General features: G+C 49.6%; 5 protein-coding genes across 5 annotated transcripts; 1 reads left to right on the top strand and 4 right to left on the bottom strand.

Moving 5' to 3' along the window:
- Positions 1-267: 267 nt before the first annotated feature.
- N7533_012265 (uncharacterized protein) lies at positions 268-7,085 on the bottom strand (the record flags this gene model as incomplete). The annotated part of the gene is made up of 11 exons (XM_057108915.1): positions 268-302; positions 357-371; positions 434-667; positions 872-982; positions 1,776-1,931; positions 2,007-2,112; positions 2,158-2,820; positions 2,871-3,114; positions 3,159-3,772; positions 4,228-7,004; positions 7,067-7,085. Coding segments are annotated over 9 exons (4,692 nt in total). The 3' UTR covers positions 268-302; positions 357-371; positions 434-665.
- Positions 7,086-8,956: 1,871 nt separating this feature from the next.
- On the bottom strand, positions 8,957-13,086 carry N7533_012266 (mRNA-binding protein RRP12; the record flags this gene model as incomplete). Its single annotated transcript, XM_057108916.1, has 3 exons — positions 8,957-10,987; positions 11,051-12,961; positions 13,024-13,086. The coding sequence occupies 3 exons, from the start codon at positions 13,084-13,086 to the stop codon at positions 8,957-8,959; spliced, it is 4,005 nt and encodes a 1,334-aa protein (XP_056954017.1).
- A 289-nt stretch (positions 13,087-13,375) lies between these two features.
- On the top strand, positions 13,376-14,629 carry N7533_012267 (M20 family metallopeptidase; the record flags this gene model as incomplete). Its single annotated transcript, XM_057108917.1, has 1 exon — positions 13,376-14,629. One exon carries the CDS (start codon positions 13,376-13,378, stop codon positions 14,627-14,629), a length of 1,254 nt encoding a protein of 417 aa, XP_056954018.1.
- Positions 14,630-15,390: 761 nt separating this feature from the next.
- Positions 15,391-16,155, bottom strand: N7533_012268 (U6 snRNA-associated Sm-like protein LSm1; the record flags this gene model as incomplete). The annotated part of the gene is made up of 4 exons (XM_057108918.1): positions 15,391-15,564; positions 15,633-15,748; positions 15,833-15,901; positions 15,975-16,155. The coding sequence occupies 4 exons, from the start codon at positions 16,153-16,155 to the stop codon at positions 15,391-15,393; spliced, it is 540 nt and encodes a 179-aa protein (XP_056954019.1).
- Positions 16,156-17,457: 1,302 nt separating this feature from the next.
- On the bottom strand, positions 17,458-18,227 carry N7533_012269 (histone deacetylase complex subunit SAP30 Sin3-binding domain-containing protein; the record flags this gene model as incomplete). The annotated part of the gene is made up of 2 exons (XM_057108919.1): positions 17,458-17,862; positions 18,048-18,227. 2 exons carry the CDS (start codon positions 18,225-18,227, stop codon positions 17,458-17,460), a joined length of 585 nt encoding a protein of 194 aa, XP_056954020.1.
- Between the last annotated feature and the right edge of the window lie 3,870 nt (positions 18,228-22,097).

Below are 22,097 nucleotides of genomic sequence, written 5' to 3' on the forward strand. Positions count from 1 at the left end.
GACTGATTCATCTGCTTAAGTCAGTTATAAGAAGCGCCCTGTATGGCAGCCATAGGTTTTGAATTTCTTGAAGTGAGGCGGCATCTTAATTTCCAAACTCATTGCCAGAAAACTACAATGATCCGAATTGCAAAAAAGAACTTGCTAAGAACATAGCCAACATCTGAGTAAAGACCAAGGAAATTCAGCCCTGTAGCATTCAGAGATCTCGCTCCAAAGTTCCCAACCTTTGCCTTCGTCACCAATTGAACAATAATTTGAGACACGTCACTTTCCAGAGCATCTTGGTCGATCCGTGACGACTGAAGTTGTCCAAATCAGCACAGATCGAAGTTTCTCAACACACAGCAACTTACGTCCTATCGCCCAGACTTCGTATGTTGATCAATCAAGCGCTGAATCTCTTGAACGAGCTGATTGGCCCGACGCTTACTATTCTGCACTTCGACAGCCTCGACGGTGAGAACCGAGCGCTTGCTATAGTATGCCCTGAACTTTCCACGCGACCATTCGGACGTATGCTTTATCACGTTGTCCTCTTGTCCATTTGGAATGTTTGACTCGAGCTGGACTTTTTCAGGCGCTTTTGCGGGGTCATCTGATGCGGAGTATCTGGCAATGTAGTCGATTCTTGAAGCGATCACGTTGATGGATAGGAGCAGGAGTCCTAAAAGGAGCAGGTAGAAGTTTTTGTAAGTTGTCATTTTGGGTTCGGTTCCTCGGATGGGATCTGCTGAGGTGGGCTTATTTGAGAACTTTCAAGGTTGTTCTGGTTGAGGGGAAATAAGGTCGATTCAAAGTCTATTTATACCTTCCCTTGATCTCTATCGCGAGGTCAATGCTACTGTAAATGCATTGTGACTTAGCCTACATGCTCCAGGGCTTGTGGCAACATAGTACTCATCCTTCTGGTAGAATCTATTTTGGTAGTAGCCGTTGTTAAACCCCAAGGTACGACAATGTGCCACCTGGACAACAATACCTGTGCATCGTTGATGTTATTTAGTACCTGTGCGGCCTCAGATAAAAAAGGATCTTGCTGGTTGCATCGGGGCATTGTTAAGTAGTTGGGTTGTTATACTCCTTGGCACATTATTCAATGTAAGACGGGTCTTATTCCACCATTCCAATGTTATTGATCAATCCGCTAGTACTAACAAGCCACTAGAAATAAGAGTGGCAAGGAATCGAAACGCTTTACTCCTGAAGATAATTGAATACCCCGTACTACATATCAGGGCTAGTGGGGAAAACCTAAAATTGCATAAGAGAGCGTTTGTGCTTGCTACACAGTCACACAATAAAGAACTGTAGTACAACCCAATATTCTTCAAGTTGCTGACATTCCTCTGGTTTCCGAGAGTTGAATTTCTGCTTCCGAGCTACCGGTGAAAACTTGGGTGATTTGAACGACCTCATTCCGGATTCATCTATGGAAATATCAAATAAGATGCCTCGATGATGAAACACACTGGAAGGCAATCAAGACTGAGGATGTAGCTGGGTGACCTGAGTGTGTGAGGAGGGCTCCAATGGATGCTGATATGGACACCGTTTATTACACAGACATTTGGACGGTTGAACCTGTATATGTCAATGCCCAGGTGTATTTAAATCGATCATTTCTAATTCAAGGACCTTGGGGTTCTCAACTGAATATCCATGCCTCAGTATGTATAATATGCATGATGTGCTTTCAAGTTTTATCGCAGTTTTTTAGCATCGCTCTGGTCCCGTTCGACTTTCTGCATGCCTTTCTCTAGTATGGAGCTTACCTAGAGCTCTTTGAAAGAAACTCCGCTTTTCATTGGGCTTGTTCGCCTCATCATTCTTGTCCTTCTCATTACTGTGACCTTGGAAGAACTTCTTCAGCCCATTTGTATTGAATGCCAGGACCACAAAAAAGCCAGATACGATGAAAGACACTCCAACTAAATAGAATACCAATTAGCAAAAGTGGAAGACATTTCAAATCGCTCTCTTAGGCTGGGATTGTGCTGACTCACAGATGATGGGAAATATCCACCAACCCTTGTACTCTACGTTGCCATTCTGGTGAGGGAAATCGGAGATGTTCAACGCAAAAAGACTAGTCAAAAATGAAGCAGGAAGCTGAAAACGTTAGCAGTTATCAGTGATAGAAAGGACAGAACTTACGAAAATAATTGTGACCACCGTGAAGGTCATGACGGTATCACTTTGCTCTCGCGTAGCTTTAGCTTCTATAATGCTAGCTTCCTTTTGCTTCAGATCCAGCAATGTGTTGATGTCTCCTTGAACACTTTTGGCATCTCCAATCATGCTTTCGATTTCTCGGCTAATCTCGGATGGGGTGACCGCATGATTGCTTTTCTGTTTCGTCTGGATCTGTTTCCACATATCATCCACATGATCCTGTTCTTGAGCTAAGGTCCTCAAGATGTTCAGCTCATCGAGAATATCCTTGATTTCCTCTAAAAGACCAGTCTCTTGGGAGATGTCTTGATATGGGTTCTCCTCATCTTCGGCTGGAAGCTCTAAATGGTCTTTGTCTCGGCTTCGTGGTGAGTTGGAAGGCCTCTCTTGGTTAACCCCACTGCCACGGCGTCGTGGGTTTGATATGGAGCCAGTTTCAAGGGCAGTGGTATGAGATATCAACTGCTGGCTTAACTGTGCTTTTTTCGATGCTGAATCTTCCTTCGTGGACTTTGTAAACTCCAAAAGATGATTTTTCAGAGCAGACGCCCACTGAGAGATCCATGTACGTTTTTTAACCAATTTCTCTCTTTTATCATCCAAAGATGTGCGAAAGATTTTAAAAAGCGATGTTTCCAGTTCGCGCTTTGTTATATCATCAGCATTTATCGCTGAAAATCTGCTGTATCACTCACCATGTCCTGAATGGCCTGTCGGTATGCATCGAGAGGTGCAATTTTCCCATCATCAGAATCATATATCTCAATATCTCGCGCATTAAAGAGGCTCCTTGCTGTGTCCATGATAAGAGCCGCTATATGGTTTATTGGAGACGCTCTCTTGTCATTCTGTTGGATGTTGTCCAGCTCGGTCCGATGAAGATTGTCGAGAACACGCTGCAGAAATGTCTTTTGAATGTCTTTGTCTTCTTCTGTGGTACTGGTGATAATCGTATCTAAAGGCCAATTAATAGCTAGACTCACGGGGTGGATTTGAAAGATGGAACGATACGATTGTCCAAAATCCATAGCCACAGTTGATTCACCATCAAAATTTGAGCTGGTTTGACGGTACGGGCCGCAGTCTTATACGAATCCTGAGGGTTTACCGATGGTGAATCTTCCTTTTTATTTGTTCGGATGGTGTCTTTTTGTTTCTCTGCGTCCTTCGCTCGTTGTTTCTCTTTCTCGGCTGCGTTTTTAAACAATCGCGAAAGGACTTGATCATCATCACGATCATAGGTATCTCGGAGCGACTCGTAATAATACTGATCCAGAGTGAGTGGTCTGTGATCAATTCCCTTACCAGAACTTCTATCATCTGCTGGCCAGCGAGACTGTTGCTGCTCAGAGGTACCATAGTTCTCAAGTACGCGGTTCAAACTGGGTATTTGTGTTTCTTGGAGTGCCTGGATGGTACCAGTCGACTCAGAGCGTTGTGTATCCGCAAAACGGGCTTGACCGCCAATGTTATGAGTCTGATCAGGTACAGCTGGGGTTTGTGTATCAAGCACTGGAGAATTTTGACTTATGCCTTCTCTTTCAAGCTCCTTTACCTTCTTTGCAGCACGCTTATTCCCCCAAAATATGTAAGGTACCTGCCGATCTATCAGTCATAGGACAATAAAGAATCCCGCAGACATGTGAACAAACAAAGAGTGACAGCATATGGATACTTTCCGAGTCATCAAACTATGAGCCAACTTATTAACAACATGGTCACAAAACATTTTTGAGCTACCAACGTACTTGACAATGTGGTCTCATGTATGATGTGCCTTCCCCAGAGGGAATCTCTAGATAGCTTTTATCCGTCAGGGCGAGCAATCGACGGTGTTGGCTTTTATTGATAGACTTTTCTCGAGATATTCGTGTCATGAGGTCCTAATTGTCATCGGAGTCAGTGCATGCCTCTCAGTCCCCAGAACGGGAAAAGGCTAAGTAGTGCATAGGATCAGTGCCACCTACCTTGACATAATTCAACTATTGCAGAGCACCAATTAATAATGCCCTTTTGAGGTGAGCGTATGAATATCTAGTATGGGTTACTAACATCGTTCTTTGGGATATGAATCCACCGGAGCTTGTGCTTGAATCCGCTCGACTCGGCAGAGTTCTTTTTTTTGTCTTGATCCAGGTGATCTGCGCCTTGTGTTGGGGCCGAGACGTCTCCTGTCTGCTGCACAGAGAATTCCCCCGTGGAGTTTGACGAAAAAAGTCTTTCTTTGATGCTTTGTAAGTTTTGCGAGTTATTATTCGACATGAGGTCTTCGGGCCCTTGGCAGTACACAATCTGGACAATGTCGGCTCGCTTAAGCTTGATAACAACCGGACTATCTTCTTTGATTTCAACATCCAGTACCGTCCCTTTGAGCGTGCCTTTACATGGCGCCTCATGCTGAAATTGTGGAAGACCTTGTTCTTCTTTGGGTATGCGTTGGCGAGGTAGATTTTGCAGCAGATCCATCACCAGTTGAGCCGCATTGAATACCTGAGGTGAGTTGTGCTGACTGAAATTTGATTGAGCTTGGCTTTGGAGAGGTTTTTGCATTTCGAAAACCTTCTCACACTCCTTCAGGTGGGTTTCGTCGAAATAGTCACCACCAGAAAGAAGCCACCAAAGTGCGATTGGAAATTTCCTCTCCACCAGAAACTCCAAAACAGAAGAGCTGTCATTCGGAAGAGCCTTGTTTAATTCTCGTCCCTCTATCAGATTTCTGAGCCCGTGAAGATATCTGCGTTCTCCAGCTGTGTATCTCCAGGTTGCAACTCCAATCACATGTTGTCTGTTGTTTTCCTGCCTGATAAACTCCGAGTTTGGCGCCATCTGGCTTGATCCGGTCAGAAACGCTGAGCGAATTGAAAGTGAATCCGATGAAAAGCTCCTATCACCCTTGGTTATGTCAAAGATCATGTCCCAAAGCCACTCTTCAACCTTCAGGCGACCCTGGCTAGCAGCTAGAGAAATCAAGGTATCCAAGTCTTCTGTTTCTTGCAGAATAGCATTTAGGACTTCTTGGGGCCCATATTTCCTCTTGTGGGATGCCAAAAGTTTACCCAGAAATTTCAAATGTCCCATGCGTGCTGCAATATGCAAGGGTGTTGTCTTCTTCCTTGCTTCTGCCACGATATCGTCTCTCCAACCTGGAATGAATTGCAGCAACTTGATATTCCCGACAAGTGCCACCATGTGTAGCCAAGTGGCATCTGCCTGACTGGAAAGTTTAGGATGGTGGTTCATATGAACGAGGGTCACCAGATCATCGTCACAGCCATGCCTGTCATCATTTTCATCTTCCTCATCACTGTTCGTATTCAAAAGAGCCCAACAAAACACAGCAGAGATGGACCGATCACTAAACAGGTCTTCATTCTCACTATCCTTGTTCTCATTTTCCTCGTTGTCACTCTCCTCGTAATCACTCTGCTTGTTCTCACTATCACTTTGACGCAATTTCGCCAAGAGCCAGTTCGAGATATCCTGCGTTTCAGAGTCTGGAGAACGATTCACTTCGTCCAGAGCGGGATTTTGAGGGAAATAGAATCTTGACTGCAGCAACTGGGAGACAATTGATACATCTCCTCTTTCAACAGCAATTCGTAGAGGCGTTCGGCGATAGTGATCAGACTTGACCATGAGTTTCTTCAACTGATGCTGTGGAATTGTGAGAAGAATACCAACAATGGAAGAGTATCCTTCAACACATGCTAGGTGTAGTGCATTCGATCCGCTGGCATTTTTCGCCATTGTATCTGCCTTGGAATCAATAAGATACTTCAATACCGGGCCAGCATCAAAGTAAGCACTATTCAGGAGCGGTGTGTATCCCCAGCGGTCCCTGGTTTCTTTGTCTGCGCCCAATTTGCAAAGATATAGGACAATATACAAGTTGCCATGTAGTGATGCTCTCAAAAGAGCAGTCTCTTCGACATCATTTCGCTTTTCCAACAAGCTAGGGGTCTGCTTTAGCAGTGTTTTCACAACCACCAGTAGCTCCCCCTGTAGTGTTGTGGAAGAGAAGTCTTTTGGGCTCAATTTGGAAATGAGATGGAGCGCAGTGTTTCCACTGTCATCTTGGGCCGAAGTATCAGCGCCCATCTGATTCATCAACAATATGCAAATAGATGGTCTCCCATAACGAGCTGCGACCAAAAGAGGAGTCTCTTCGCAATTGTTGCGTTTTTCCAGCAGCCCTGGTCGGCTGTTCAGAATTGATTTGATGACTTGGTGATATCCTTGCATCACATTGGTGGTGGCCTCGTGTTCTGTCCCACTCTGGCAGACGAAATGCAGTGCTGTATTCCCATCTTCATCCTGAGCCAAAACATCTGCCTTGTTATCGAGTAGCCATTTCACGGAGTTAATATTACCGGAGCGAGCAGCTTTCAGAAGACAGGTGTCTCCAGCTTTATCCCGTCGATTGAGGATTATAGGCGAGGCATTCAGGATACTCTGGGCAATGGAAATATGGGAGCCCCTTGTGGCCAAAATCAATGCCGCCAATCTTTCATCTAGTGAGGGGTCGTCTTCGGTTGACATCTCATGGATGCATTTGAAAACTTCAGTTCTCCCATACGCGGCCGCTAACATGAGCGGAGTCGCCTCCTCTAAGGTTGGATTATCCTCCGCATTGATCTTTTCAGGGACCCAATCGAATTTCTTTTTAAGAAGTTCCGGGTTTTTGGAGATAAGGTCTTTTGCAAGCTCCTCGTCAACCTTCTTGTCTTTGCCCCCAGTGATGGCATCCTGTAGCCGCTTGGCCATTTCATCAATGGAATCAGATGACACAGCAGGGGTATTTTCGAGCTGGCCGAGAGACCTCTCGGGATCTACTCTACAAAGTCAGTCAAATAAATTAGAAAGAAAGGCCACTGCCCGGGGATGGTTTTACCATCATTGTTGTCCGACATAGTGTTGCATCAAATCCGAATAGACTGAGATATTGGAGCTTCAGGGAGGAATGACCCTGGGCGATGTAATAAACAATTTAGAAGAGGATTGAAGAAAGGAATAGCGAAAGAGACAAGAGGCGGAGCAAAGCTTCTTCTCGTCCCAAAAGTACGTGTTAGCGCCATCTTGGGCTTGTGACCGAGCTGCATAGCTCGAGAGAAACAAACGCCGACCAAAAATAGTCCGTGGATCAGGTGAAAAAAGCAAAAATAGTCCAGCTCAGACGCTTCTGGTTAGTATCATGTATCTTGGTACATAGCATAGCAATCTCCGCCGGCTGTGCAGAGAGGCTTTTATTCACTCTGTGGCAGTTAATTTGAGCTCGGGCTCTGCTCTTGACGTATGTATGTTGGAGCGATTCGAACCGATAGGCAAAAAAAGAATTTGGCGAGCCAGTCAGCTCTACAAGGATGTATGGGCGGTCACATTGGGCACGAAGAGTAGCAGGGGAAAGTCAAGACTTCCTCGTCGTGCCCGCATTAGTTCCTACAAATGGGCATGTTCGCCCAACCAAAGCGATTAGACATCTGGAGCTCCCCCAAAGCCGGATAACGCCCAGCTTGCACAAAACAAACCCTAGGGAATGGGGTCGGTTATTTGGAACTGCTGAGTGGCTGGAGGACCAATCCCCTGTTGTCATATTCGAAGGGGCTGCAGAGGTGGTGGCTTGTAACAGCCAATGGTTGATATGCGGGGTTTGTATCAGTAGGTCATAGGATGCGTTTATAAATACCAGTGGCAGTGACCACCCTCTATGGAGGGGATAAGGCACTGGTTGGATTACTATATACGATACGTAGTACAATTCAAATACCTGGAAACATTGAAACCTTAGGAACCTTGGAAGATATCACACATGCAGTTGACGAAACCATAAATACACCTGGGCATATAGCATGCAATTTTTTTTTCTCAAGTATGGGCAGGTGCGGTGCCTTACTACTAGTAGTAGTTCCTGAGACTTACGGCTCAATTGACACAAAGAATTACTAGTAGGAATTTATATTCAGCAATTAATGTTCTCGTCGCCTGGAGCCGGATACTATGTAGAAAGGAGGAGAGCCGTAGCAATACGGCTAACACAAGGGTAGAAAGATCTAGTTACACAAAGATCAGTACCTGATAACTTTATTCTTATTTCAACATCAAAGAAACTAAGTTATTTTATGCCCAAACTTACCGCATTATCGCCGTATACTTCCTCATGGCATGTCGCAAGTGGGGAGCACTAATCCGGAAACAGTAAACAAAAATCATCAGGAGGAATCTAGTACCTAGATACATCCATTTCCGTGAGGAAGGTGTTGGATAGTTAATATTCATTTATCGTTTTGGAGCTCTGCACTTGACGATCACATTGAGATTAAGTTGAGAGGGAGCCCACGCATTATATGATCTTCCACACGTCGGAGTAGTACTAGTAGTTTGTAAGTTACAAGTAGTAGTACATACTAGTAGTAGAAACTATTGTTACTTCATAAATAGAGTCATATTTCTATGTGCAATTTCCTAACAAACTTTTTGCTCGTGACCATGACATGAAGGCAAGTCCGTGATATCAAATAGACCTGCGGATCCGAGTCGACCCCCATACGGAATCGAGATTGAAGGGGGTATTAAGAACAGACCGTCTAACAAACAAGCAAGCACAAATATAAAGAAGAAAATAAACAGACCAAACAGGATTGGAGAAAGATTGGAGAAGAAAAATGCAAGTTCAAACGATTGTCAATTCAGTAATCCGGAAAGACTCCTCATACCTATGCTGAGCTTTTCATTATTTCCAACCTCCATAGACCTGATCTGTAGAGAAAAAGGAAAGACGTAACATTTAGCGTCTCTGGCCACGTCCACCACCACCTCGGCCACCGAAGCCACCGCGGTCACCGCCGCGGCCTCCACCGCGACCTCCAAAGCCACCACGATCGCCTCCACGGCCACCACCTCGGCCACCGAAGCCGCCACGATCACCGCCACGGCCTCCACCACGACCTCCGAAGCCACCGCGATCACCACCGCGACCGCCACCTCGGCCACCGGAGCCGCCGCGATCACCACCGCGGCCGCCACCACGACCAAAGCCACGATCACCGCCACGACCACCTCCGCGACCACCGCGACCGCCGGGGCTGAAACGCTTTTCAACCCGACCATCGGGGACACCAGGGGTCTTGGGGGCACCAAGACCACGACGACCGGGGCCCTTGGAGCGGAGGTTCTCACCGACTGCAGCAGCCTCATCATCATCCAGGTCCATATCATCGTGACCACGCTTCGCCTGGCCCATCTTGACCTTGCCCTTTTGGCCACGACGAACAGCGTCAGGACCACTAACAGCAGCAAGGTAAGCGTTGACACCACCGGATCCTTCACCAGCACCGCCCATCTCGACATCAGCATTAGCGTCGTCATTTCCAAGAATGAGACGGCCATCTGCGTCGAACTTGGCATTGCGCTTCTTTTTGGAGCCGGGCCCGGTGTTCAGGAAACGATCGCTAGGCTTGGTGGTGGAAATATTGGCCAGGGCGTCGGGGGCCAGCAGATCCAGCGGGTTATCTTCGGGAGATGTCTCGCGAATGTACTGAGTGCTCTGGCCCTTCTTCCTGCCTCCAGTAGCCTTGATACGAGCTTGGCCGCCATCGACATCGACATCACTGGCTCCATCATCAGACTCGTCGTCGGAATCGGAATCAGAGCCGTAGACAGCCTTATCGAAAGCGTTGCCGGATTGCTGGGCACCAGCCTTCTCTTCGTCTTCATCGTCCTCGTCTTCATCGGCACCACCCTCCTTCTTCTTGCGCTTATTGCGCTCACGCTGCTTACGGATATTCACAACCAGCTTGCGATCTTCCTCGCCGACAAGGGCCTCCATGAGCGGAGCACCGAAGCGTCGAACCAGTCGGTCGATGATACCCTTGACCTTGCTGCGGAGACGACCCTTGTGCTCCTTGTTCCAGGCCATCAAGTTGGGCACAAGTGCCGACAGACGCGGGCGCAAGGCCTCATCAGGCAGGATGACAACGGCAACCTTTACGAAGCCAAGAACAGAACGGACGATCTCACGGTTGTTGCTGGTAAGGAAGAGCTCGACGGTCTGGACCAGATCGCCAAGAATCTCGGGTTTCAATTTGCTCTGGTACTCGAAAAAGAGGCGGGAGAGCGCAGTGACTGAGGCAGCGACCATGTGAGGAGAGGAGCCAGCCAGACCGGCAGAAACCATGGTGAAGAATTCTTCAATAGTAGCAGGAGCATCAGGTGAGTCGTCTGGCATGTGAGGAACCAGTGAGTTGCGAATCACAGTGCCAGCAGGGTTGCGCTCCTCATCGCAGGTGCGGTTGGCGAGGTGGATGAGAAGGTCAAAGGCAGCGGTACGTGCCTTCTCGTTGCTCTCCTTGCATCCCAGGACAACCTCTGACAGGATAGAGGGGATGAAATGGAGGTCGGAAGTAGGGAGATGTGTGATAAGCTCGTGAATCGCGAGCATGCGGTCTCGTCGACCAGACGCGGGGGTCTTATCTGAAGTCGCAAGCATCAGAGCGTGGAGCTCACCGCTGCGCTCATTGAGAGCCTCTCTGCCAGTCTCAGTAGAAGCGAGACGGGGGATGAGCTTGTATGCCTTCTTGATCAGTTGTTGATCGGGGTTAGGTGACGATCCGTTGAGAATGGCAGCAGCCATGCCGAAAAGTCCGGCAAAGCTTGAGCGAGGCAGGTAGATAGACATGGCGATAACCAGATCGATCAAAGTGTGGGAAGTGGGCGGCATCTTCGCAGATGATCCCTGAGGGGCGGGTGCCTCCTTCTGCTCCTCGGTCAAGGATGACTCGAGCATTGTAATTACACGAGTGAAAGTCTCGTTGAGTTCCTGCGAAGTATCAAATTAGTCAACTGTCATTATTTAGATAAGGCTTCCGGAATGATGTCTTACCTGTTCGGGGGTAATGCTCAAATAGGCATTGATACATTGCAAAATGTATCCGCGGTGATGCGGCAGCGTCTGGCTGTAGACGTTAAACAACACAGCCAAAAGGTTACTAGCGAAGCCAGACAGGTGTTCAATGTTCTTGGTAGCAGCGGCCTTGGTGATTCGGCGCTGCAGAATCAAATCGTCTTGCTCGGCCTCGACGGAAAGAATAGCCTGGTTGGACTCGACCAGGTTCTGGAGAGCGCGGCAGACCTCGACACGCAGCTCAGTCTGTTTATAGAGAACGTTAGATAGAAGCTCGGCGAAGCTCTGGTCAAAAGCCTCAACAAGATCAAGAGGCAGTTCACAGTAGCCTGGCAGGATACCCCAAGTCTGTTGTACCAGAGTCTCGAAGATCTTCACTTCGACGGACTTCTCAGCAGCACCGAAGTCTACAATCTTCTGGTAAAGCGCCTCACTCAGAGGAACCATCTCTGAGCGGAAATGACGCAAATTTGTGTTGGTAACACTATCACGGAGAATGGGTAGCATCCAAACGCGACCGGGTTGGCCCTTCTTTTGCTCGACGATGTTCAAGGGCAGAATTTCAAGAATAGCCTCAGGGCCCATTGCCTCGATGGCACTGCTGAGAACACCATCGGCCTCCTTCTTGCCGTGGAATGACTCATTGCTGCGCAGCTCACCAACGGTTGAGACGATCTCAACAAGGAATGGGCTGGACTGCCACTTGTAGCAGTCGAACATGGCGGAGCAAACATTGAACACCTCCATCCACGCAGCCTGGTACTTCACGGAAAGCAGGTCAGCGGTCGCGTGGGCCAGCTTCTCAAGAGTCTTCTCATCGTACACAGATGGCTCGATAATGACGCTATTGGGGATACAGTTGTGCAGGAAAGAGATGAGGCACTCGGAGGCCGAGATGCGGATGTTGTGCGAGGGCGAGGCCAAAAATCCGGAGATGAGCTGGAAGAGACCCGGCAGCTTCTCGAATGTGTCTTCGGGGTTGATCTGTGCAGAAACATCATATCCGCGAGACAGGACAGCAATCCAGGGAGGGAGAAGCTGTGAGTCGTTCTGTGCGGGCTTGAGCTCGGCGATGGCGTCTAGGAGACGGGGGAGCTTGGACGAAGAGAACTCATCGGCCATACCTTCGAAGATAGCTTCGAAGACCTCGAAAGCACCCATGGTGATATACTCGTTGCTGGAGCGAGATGCATTCATCAGCAGCTCGCAAAGCGACTCAATTTTCTTACTGGGCCAGCCGCCTGATGCGGAGGCAAGGGTCTTGACCAATTGCAGGGAGTGAATAATCAGAGGCTCGTGGTTTTCGTGGCTGTTCGCATCGCGCTTTCCCTTCTTTTGCTTGGAGGCAGCTGTGATGCTGTCGCTCAGCGTCTTCATCGCAGACTCTGCGCACATATCCGCGGCCGGATGGTCCAGCGACGGGCTGGGCGGGGGTGTCTTGAGAACCTTGATCAGAGCCTCTTGGGCGCGCTTTCGCACCTTAGGACGGTGGTCAACTGACAAACTCAATAGACCAGCCGTCGCACGGCGCGGTCCAATGGCTGTGTGGGGCAGGCTCCAGGCTGCGGCATCCTGGGCGATGAGCAACGACTCAAGACAACCAATTGACGGGCGCAAGAGGGGAGCTTCAATTTCGGGGAGAGACAGCGCAGGGGCGAGACTGGTGAGAATCTGAGAAAACTTCGAACGAAGGATGGGTTCGGGGACGTAGGTGGTGGTGATATCGAGAAGGTAGACAACAGATGTGGCGAGATCCTTGTTCACGATGCCTTGCTCGGCAGAAAGGGACTGTGAGAGGAGTGCAAGGAGAGCAGCGAAGTATGCGGTCGAAGAAAAGTCGGCCTTTTGATCGCGAAGAGTGTCCTCGACTGCAGAAAGCACCACAGCGGTCTGTACGGGAGAATTGATTAGAGATGTGATTTGCGCTGCGGGCGGGTGTTAGGGTAACTTACATGGTGCTGATTCTGCAGCTTGGGAGACTTGATCTTCTCGAGCTTCTCCGCCAGAGTCGCCATAGTGACTGTGACTGTGAGGGGAGAACTTCTCGAATAGTGGCGTGCGGGGATGCAGTTCTAGCGGTGATGGAGAAAAATCCAGCGAGAAAAAAAAGGTACGGCAAGATTCTTGGCGGGTTTATCGATAAGCCTCCACTTTCCCCCCGTGGATCTACTTTACCCTACACATCTAGCCCGGTTTCCCGATGTCTTTGACTCATCGGGAAATTATTCATTCATCTTTAATATATTGCTGGTCCATCTCAATATCATCGATTATATTCAACTTTCCCATTGCATTGGATCGACAATGGCCACCTTATCCAACCTCATCAAATCCGCCTCATTGGACTTAACTCCTTATGAAGCCCTCTACAAATACTTCCATGCGCATCCTGAACTATCTCGGCAAGAGAAATCTACTTCGGAAAAGCTCGCAGCCCACCTAGCCCAATGGGATGTCTTTGACATTCACACTCACATCGGAGGCTACGGTCTTGCGGGTGTCTTTCGAAATGGTGAAGGCAAGACCATACTTCTGCGGGCAGATATGGATGCACTCCCAGTGAAAGAGCAAACGGGTCTTCCCTACGCCAGTTCCATCACCATGAGCGATGCTGAAGGGATCGAGAAACCAGTCATGCATGCCTGTGGTCATGATATGCATATTACTTGTCTACTCGCTGCGGCAGAAACGCTTGTGAAGCTGCGGGACTCATGGAGTGGGACCTTGATCGTACTATTCCAGCCAGACGAAGAGAGAGGCGGAGGTGCTCAGGCAATGGTTGATGATGGGCTGTACTCCAAAGTTCCGGTTCCAGACTATTGCCTTGGTCAGCATGTCATGAGGTTGCGGGCTGGATGCATTGGCTCGCGCTCTGGTGCAATTATGGCTGCTGCTGATAGTATGAAGATCACCGTTTTTGGCCGTGGTGGTCATGGTTCCCAACCCCATCAGACCGTGGACCCAGTTCTCCTCGCCGCACACATCGTGGTTCGACTGCAGAGTATCGTGAGCAGGGAAATTAACCCCAATGATCTGGCCGTATTGACGGTTGGGAGTCTCCAGGCTGGACAGGCAGAGAATATTATTTCTGACCGAGCCGAAATTGGCGTCGATTTCCGATCTGTTAAACTCGAGATCCGGGAACAAATCATTGCGGGAATTAGGCGTGTTGTCGAAGCTGAATGCGCAGCGAGTGGCTCGCCTAAACCACCTATTTTCACACCAACAAGACGTTTTCCTCCTACTTTGAACGATCATGAAGCTGCATCCCAAGTTGCGGCGACATTTTCCACTCACTTTGAGGATTTCGATGATGATATCCCCCGGACTAGTATTGCTGAAGATTTCTCGACTCTGGCGACCTGTCGAGGAATCCCGAGTTGTTTCTGGCTCCTTGGTGGCATTGATCAGGAACTTTGGGATAAGGCACAGGCAGAGTCTCGTACCGAAGAGATTCCAGGAAATCACTCGGCTCTTTTCGCTCCTGTCATTCAACCAACTATGAGAAGTGGAGTGGATGCGCTGTGTCTTGGTGCCTTGACTTTTCTTAGGAAATGATGGATTACATCCATGGATACCTAGGTATACTAGTAGCAGGTGAAGACCTAGGAATCCACGACTACAACAATTACCTAGGTACTAGTAGTATAATACTAAATATGAAACTCAGCTGAGCCATGAATAATAGTGATTCAGAACCTTGGAATAGATGATTCCTCTGGTATTATCTAGGTAGATTTTGGGCTCTGAACTAGTTAGTCCAATACCTTCGGATGCACCACGGCAGATATATCTGCCAGCATTTAGAGAACTAGTGCTTCATTCAGTCTACGATGAATTCCATAATGTTTTCAGTGACTCGGAACCGTCAATTCGTCAGATATTGCTATGAACTAGGATAAGAAAAAAAGAAGCCAAGTGTGAAGTAGCGTCAGCACATCAGCAAACAACTACACACCTCAGCAGCAACGGGATGCGGAGGAACAAAGGCAGAGTCAAAATGCACCAGGCTGGGGCACCTCTCGCCTCAGATATAGGTCCTTCGTATAAACCCAGGTCAATGTGCCCATGAGAGCCAACTGAGAATAGGATAGGCGTGCAAAAGCTGGGCAAAAAAAATACCGCCCGGCCATCTACCCAACACGCAAAGTTATGCTGGCAGATAGCAATTAGGAGCCATATCCCATGGAAGCCGGTGTTATCCTGTCATGGAGGTCGCCCAGCTGTTTAGTTGAAAATACGGCACAGTGGTGTTTTGTTCGGGCTTCGAGGATAAATTCAGGAGGGACTGCGCCGGCAGGAGGAGAGGGGCAGGTGGTTTAGAAGAGAATCTCGCCGCTGTGTTCGGGCTCGAATCCGAGGGCTGAGAGCTCGGTGTGTCGCTTCTTGTCGCCGGACTTGCGCTTGCTATCTTCCTGCTTCTTAAGCTCGAAAACTTCTTCGAACGGCGCCTTGGTCACGGTGGTGGGGATTTCATCTTCGCGGTCAAGGTCCTATATCCGTCGGAAAATAACACATTAGTCTCGGCTCGAGCATGAAATGACTTGCAAGAACCACATACCACTTCGCCCAGCAATAGCACGTTCTCACCGCGCACCAGGAAGATGCCGCGGGGCACATCGGCGTAGACCTTTCCTGCGTAGATGCGCTCAACGGTGTCCTGAAGCACGAGGTTTGCTGCATCATATCAATGATTGTATATGGTAAGCCAAGTGTCCTGTGTGTAGGTATTCAATGCCGCAGCAGATCGACATGTCATACCGAATTGATCCCAGCTTCGGAGCACTCCGACTAGTTTCCTTCCGTCGCGCAGTACTAGAACTAGCTTCTCTGTAAAGCGAAAGAAAGGCTTGCGCGTCAGCAAATGAAGAATTGGATGCTAGTCATGCCTTTTTCCACATACTATCTGTCAAATCCAGCAGTTGAGCGGCGGTTGTGAACATCTGAGGAGGGAGTTGTGGCGGGCCTCCGGTCGGGCCAGTCGGGCCCTGACTGGCAGATCCTAGTGCATTTTGCTGCTGGAACTGCTGCTGCTGATGAGGGTTCCGCTGCTGCGCATTGGGAGGAGTGTCGTTGCGCTCCATGATTCTGGTGGGCGGAGGTGAAGGTGGGGTGGGATATAAAAGCGAGCGTGCACTGCTTCGGTTCGGTCGGGAGTACTTTGAGAGGTAATTGTTTTCTGTTGGCGACTAGTATGATGGCGTTTTCATTCTGGTAAGGATTGAACAATCGATTTGAGGGTTGCTGCCAGCGCTGGATGTCGCAGTTGAACAAGTTCTCCGGGACGGCGATCAAGGGCGGCGGCGCGTTTGCTCTGTTTGCATTGATACCCCAGCTCGGCAGAGCGCAAGTATAAAGATTGATAGACGAATCAGCTACGCCAACTTGATAGGAGACACTCCTACCTAGGTATGAGAATCCTATTCTTCATTACCTCAAGATTGCAAACATCGAGTTCACTATTGAATTAGGTCCTGCTGTCTTGAACGCCCGGGCGGTTACGGTCCGAAACTCGAAATTCATCATGGTCTTGAAGATATATCATGATCCGAGTCCCCCCATCTGCCCACCCAGTGGCAGATGGGCAGGTGGGCAGTGCCTGTGTCAACTTCAAGTTGGAACCTCCAGCAGTTCATCCTGAATTTAGAACCTAAAGTTGGTGCTCATTGAATCCATCAAAAACTTGAGTGAGGTTTCAAATACTTTGCAAATCGATCGCTACTACCTGGTACCTACTAGAAGGTACCACTATCACTACTAGTACTTGGTAAGATCCCGAGATCTGGCACTCTTTGGAAGTTGACGAGAGTAGATTAGATAATGATGATCCTAATCCTAGGATAGTTACAGCCACTTAAAAATAGCTTTAGCCTTCCACAACGCCAGGAAACCTATGTATACAGTACATACAAACATAACAATCACCTATCCGAACGCCATGGGTATCATAAAGAGAGTAACACAAGACAGATCAAACAGTCAAGAAAAAGAGAGAAAAAAAAGCAAGCCTCCCCCCCGAAAAAAGCCCACGCAGACACAGACCAGCCTCAACAAATCACACGCGCAAATTCTAGTCCGCGATAAAATCTCACGAGAACAGGGAATGAGACCGAGCAAGGAAACAGCTGCAGAGCCACCCAAGCCAAGCCAGACCAGACCAGACCAGCCACGCCCCAGGAAAACCAACCCAAATGCTCGATACACTTAGCATGTAGGTAGGTACCTGAGCCCTGAGCCCCGAGCCCCGAGCCCCGAGCCCCGAGCCCCGAGCCCCGAGCCCCGACCATACCAGACCAGACCAGGACCGAGGCTGAGATTGCGGCCGAGTTCATGCAAGCCACGCAGCAGACAAGAGACAGACAGCAGGAGTAGCAGCAGGAGCAAGTCTACGGCTGAAACCGCAGGCGAAACTGACGCCCCCGTCGCTCTTCGCGGACGGTATACAGAAATCGAGCAATGCTCTCCTGTTCCGACATGCCGGCGCTGTTGAAGTGCTTCCGCACGACGAGCGCAAACTGGTCTTTGCTGACGCGGTCTTGTCCGGTGATTTTGTGCAGCGGGGCGTCATCGCTGGATGTGCCATCGCGCGAGGTGTGATTTGATTTATCTCGATTGGAGGAGGAAGGCTGGGACTGCGCGCGGCGGGCGGCGAGTGCTGTTGGCGAGCGCAGGCCGATTCCCTGCGACAGGACGATTCGGGAGTAATCGTTTGAGTAGGCGCTTGGTGTGGAGAGTTTGTGGGCGTGCCGATAGGAGTGGAGGATTTCGAGAGGAAGGTCGGACCAAGGGACCTGTCATTCACAAGAAAGCTCAGGTTAGCAATGCTGACTTCAGTCGCTGGGGTGGAAAACGGAGGGGGGTTTTTTTTTCTCTTGTGACAGGTACTTGCGGCCCTCTGGGGTAGGTCTGGATTGGATTCGATCGACTGACGTCGTTTTCGTTTCCTGTTCCCATAAAAGTTCTGCATGGTACATACCCTTGGCTGTTCGTCTGCGACGTCGGCGTTGGCCGGTGCACTGGTCACGGGTGCTTTGTCCTTGTTTGCTCCTGTCTTGCGTTTATTCGTGGCCGTTTTGTTGAACTCTCGCGTGCCGCTTGAAGCTTCGGACCTGGAGTCGTCCACGATTGCGGTGGTACGTTGGCGCGGAGGGGCCATGGTTTGAGCGCGGCCCGATGGGAGGGCAGTCAAATGTGGATATTGGGGTTCAATGGATGAAGATGAAGCTCTGGATGCGAATTTATGGCCAGAATTTACAGGCTAATGAGGACGATAGCTGTTCACGGCGCTGAACTCGACCGCCATCCATTCTCCGCCACGAGGCGGAGATGGATGGCAGAATCATATCGGCCGGACAATGTTCCGATCCCATGTCATAGTACAGGAGGCAGTGATGATAAGGGAACTAGTGGGCGCAACCCTTTAGGAATGAATTGCCAATGACTTGGAGATACTGCATGTAGAGACTGATGCAGATCTGAAAGTATCGCATATGAAAATTGCAATGGTGCAACAATAGTCTCAGTCTCAGTGTGGGCTGATGCTCAATTGGGAATTGTAGACTATGGGATCAAACAAGCCAAATATTTTATGGATCTCCACAACTTGCCTCCCACAGACATAATGCAACCCGGAGACTCACCGCTCCATGCGGAGAATCGTTCTGGACAAGGAAACCTCCGCAAGTCGGATAAAGGGGGCAAAGAAAAAAAAAGTGCGGAAGCCGGCCGTCGGATCACCGACGCCGCGCTTTTCCGAGTGGGGGAGCCTGGAGGGCATTCCAAGAGGGGGAGGGGGTAGAGAAGGGGGGGGGCGCGCAATGGGCAATGGGGCAGAAAATACCTTTCGGGGTGGCACGGTGTACGCGAGAGGACGTACGTTAGCCCAGGTCAAGCCCAAATCCTTAGCTAATGGATTATACGGAGTACTCCAACACGGCTCCAAAATTTCCCCAGAGGACAAAACCTCCGATGTGGCCAGCAAACCCGAGCCTCGGAAGAATTTCGGTAGATGGGCGAATGTAGGGCGGGAAGACTTCCGAGGTGCCAGGGCAAGGCTAAAGGGGGAACCTTTAGGAAGGGGGCGAAGTGTGGGGGAAAGCGCAAAGAAGAAGGTAGGAACATTGTACTCCGGGTAATGATAATAATTAAAATGAAAATACTACTCCATACGGAGTCAAGAGAGGCAAAAACCACCTAGCCAAGGAGAACCGGGCTCACAAGCACGACCCCAAGTCCACCTTGTCCTAAATAGGCCAACTCGCAAATTTGTACTGGACCGAGTCGGCACGGCAATGCCGAGTGTTGTGCCCGAGTTGAATCGGGCCCGCGGCTCCAGACACGGGAACGCTGGGTTGGGGGAGAACAAGAAAAAAATCTCAGCACCGGAAGTCTCCCGTAGACAACACACCGGCGCCCCCCTTTCCAGGTTCTCGATAGTCCTCTTTACCCCGTACAGGTCTTCCCCCGAAGTGAAAATTTTTCATGCTATGGGGAGCAATCGCGTCTCATGGGTGGACAGTCGCGCGATCTGCAATAGTATCCGCGATCCGTGGGATAGTCCGGCATACTTACCTGAGAATGAACCAATGCGCACAAAAGAACAGCCTCCTATATCATCGTGGAGACAGACAAAGCCACACTAAGCCCCGCACCGCGACGCTGGAACGACTGGGCCTTGCCGTAACAGGCGAAAAAAAAATGGAGTATGGCACAATGCCCCTCCAGCTGGACGTGCTCCGACTTCACCCGATGACATGCCTTCGTCTTCCCCAGCCCTATGGACGGCTTTGATGGGCTGATGCTGAACTTGGGACTCGGTGAGCCCAGGCCTCGAGAAGGTGCGGTACCTGCAGGAGACCGTTCTAGCTGGCTTCGAGATGCGTTCATACAGTAATCCATTAAGGCAGGTCCCCCATTTAGTCTGGGATTAGCGTGGTTCAGTGTGTGAAGGGTCTCTGTGTGCCGGTTTCAGCTGTCCTAACTACACCAAGTACCCATTGGGTTGGTCAATAGCTGGATTCGGATTGACCGGCCCGGTTGGACTCCATACATACCCCCGTCGAGCAGATCTTGCGAGCTTCGGCGGATAGATATTTTCAGGTGACGGCGACGATCAGGTACCAGGTGTGTACATATCCGATTTGTGCCTCAATTTGGTTTTTTCACAGCCGGGCCGACAAATTGCTGGATGGATGGGCATGGGGGCCGAAGCCGAGGCTGATTGGGGGTGTGCAAAGGGGGTACAGCTATCAGATGTATCTGATCCGTATCCAGAGATCATCCGGACTATGTACAATCACGAGCAGCTGGCAGATGAGGCCACTGATGACAGCATCGCGATAAGACCCATCTTCACATGTGAAGATCGTACCTATGGTAGGGAGCTATCGATCTGGCTTGTGAATAGCGGCCGGGGCCAGACCCAGCGAATGAATGAATGATGTGCGTGTCGCCTACATACTGTCGAGAGACTTCATGGCATGCAACACGTGAAAGAGACATTGGCCAGCATAGCATTCATCCTCACACAATGGAGTCATTGTCTGGAACCATGTGGTCGGCTTGGTCTGGGGCAAAGCGAACCGCTCTTCCTCTTAGCCCCTTTAGTCTGTTATCTCCTTTCCCCGCCACGGAGACAACTACCCCGGGGGCAGCTGCCTTGGAAATCCCGTGGCCGCGGAGAGAAGCCTAGAGATAAGCCAAGCGAGGGATGTAGTCTGAGCACAGGAGGGAATTCCCCTTGCAGTGTCGCGGGCACTTCTTTTTTCCCCGGTGGGTAGCACTACTCAATTCGGGCGCAACAGTGGATGAAGTATGGGGTAAGAGAAAATCACTCAGTGGTGGAGTGCCCTAGAGACAAGAGGGAAAAAGGGAAAGAAGGGGAGGGGGGGAAGTGTGGACACCACATTGTACGGGCCTCACCGAGAACTGGGATAGGTGGTGCGGGCCAGCATCCACCCCCTCTTTTGTTTGAATTTTCTCCATTATGGAGTTCGCCGACAACGATGACAACAAGTTGCCATGTACCGTTCACACTTGCTGATTTGAGTAGGTCCAGCATGTCAAAGCGAAAACGAAAGCGTTATCAATACACATTTATCATTATCCTTCTGTTGTGATTTGTCCCCCCGGAGAATCAGATCGAGACCGGAGTCCGGCCCCGCATGGGGGCGGATGGGATGATATCAACATGATGGCTTTGCGGAATATGATTGGCTACCAGGGTGTATGTTCCAGAAGCTGTGGATCGCAGATCGCTCGCCTTGGCGGACGTGGCCCGGTAGGCAAAAAGTGCGTGCACATAGGTGAAAAGGACACTTCCGTATCTCTTAGGTAAAGGTTGCACTGGTGGGAGAGTAATTGGATCCGAGGAATGCGAACCAAACCTTCCCCGGATTTCAGGGGCCCCGCATTAAGACCTGCCAAGCGCGACAATGTTACCCTCGATGGGTTGATAACTTTGACCTAGAAACAGAGAAAGTGTGTGTGACTAACATTGTTGCATTATTTTTTTCAAAGATTAAGATTTCAGAATTCCTTTTGGGGGAACGGGGGGGATTTTCCACAATCTCTGACGAGGATTCTCCGCAAATGCCAAGTCAAATAAACATAGATAAAATAATCTAGTAAAAATATTAAGTAAAAGGGAAAATAAAAAAGTGGCTCCTGAAAATGCGTCGTCGATCGTGGCTCCTCCTCCTCCTCCTTCTCCTCCCCCACCCCCACCATGCTTCTGCGACAGGAGTCTCTGCGTCTTGGATTGTGAACTTGAGACTCGTGCCCATAGCGCTGCGCTTGGTGAAGTTTCAGCGCCAGGCAGCAGAAACAGGGCGATTGGAAATGGAACGCGGACGAACCCCCGACCCCGGTCCTCGTCGAACCCGGAGGGCTATCAGGGTATAGGCTAGAAGATACTGAAGGCTAAACCACTAAGATGTTGAATGCTGAATGATGAACGCTGAAAGGGCGAGCACGTCATGACTGATGCCTGTCGCAAGGGGGCTGCAGCGAGGGCTGACAGGACAGA

This window comes from Penicillium manginii (genome assembly GCF_028828005.1).
Source record: "Penicillium manginii strain IBT 31320 chromosome Unknown utg000009l:1.0-3297300.0:1.0-3298630.0, whole genome shotgun sequence".
Taxonomy (NCBI): domain Eukaryota; kingdom Fungi; phylum Ascomycota; class Eurotiomycetes; order Eurotiales; family Aspergillaceae; genus Penicillium; species Penicillium manginii.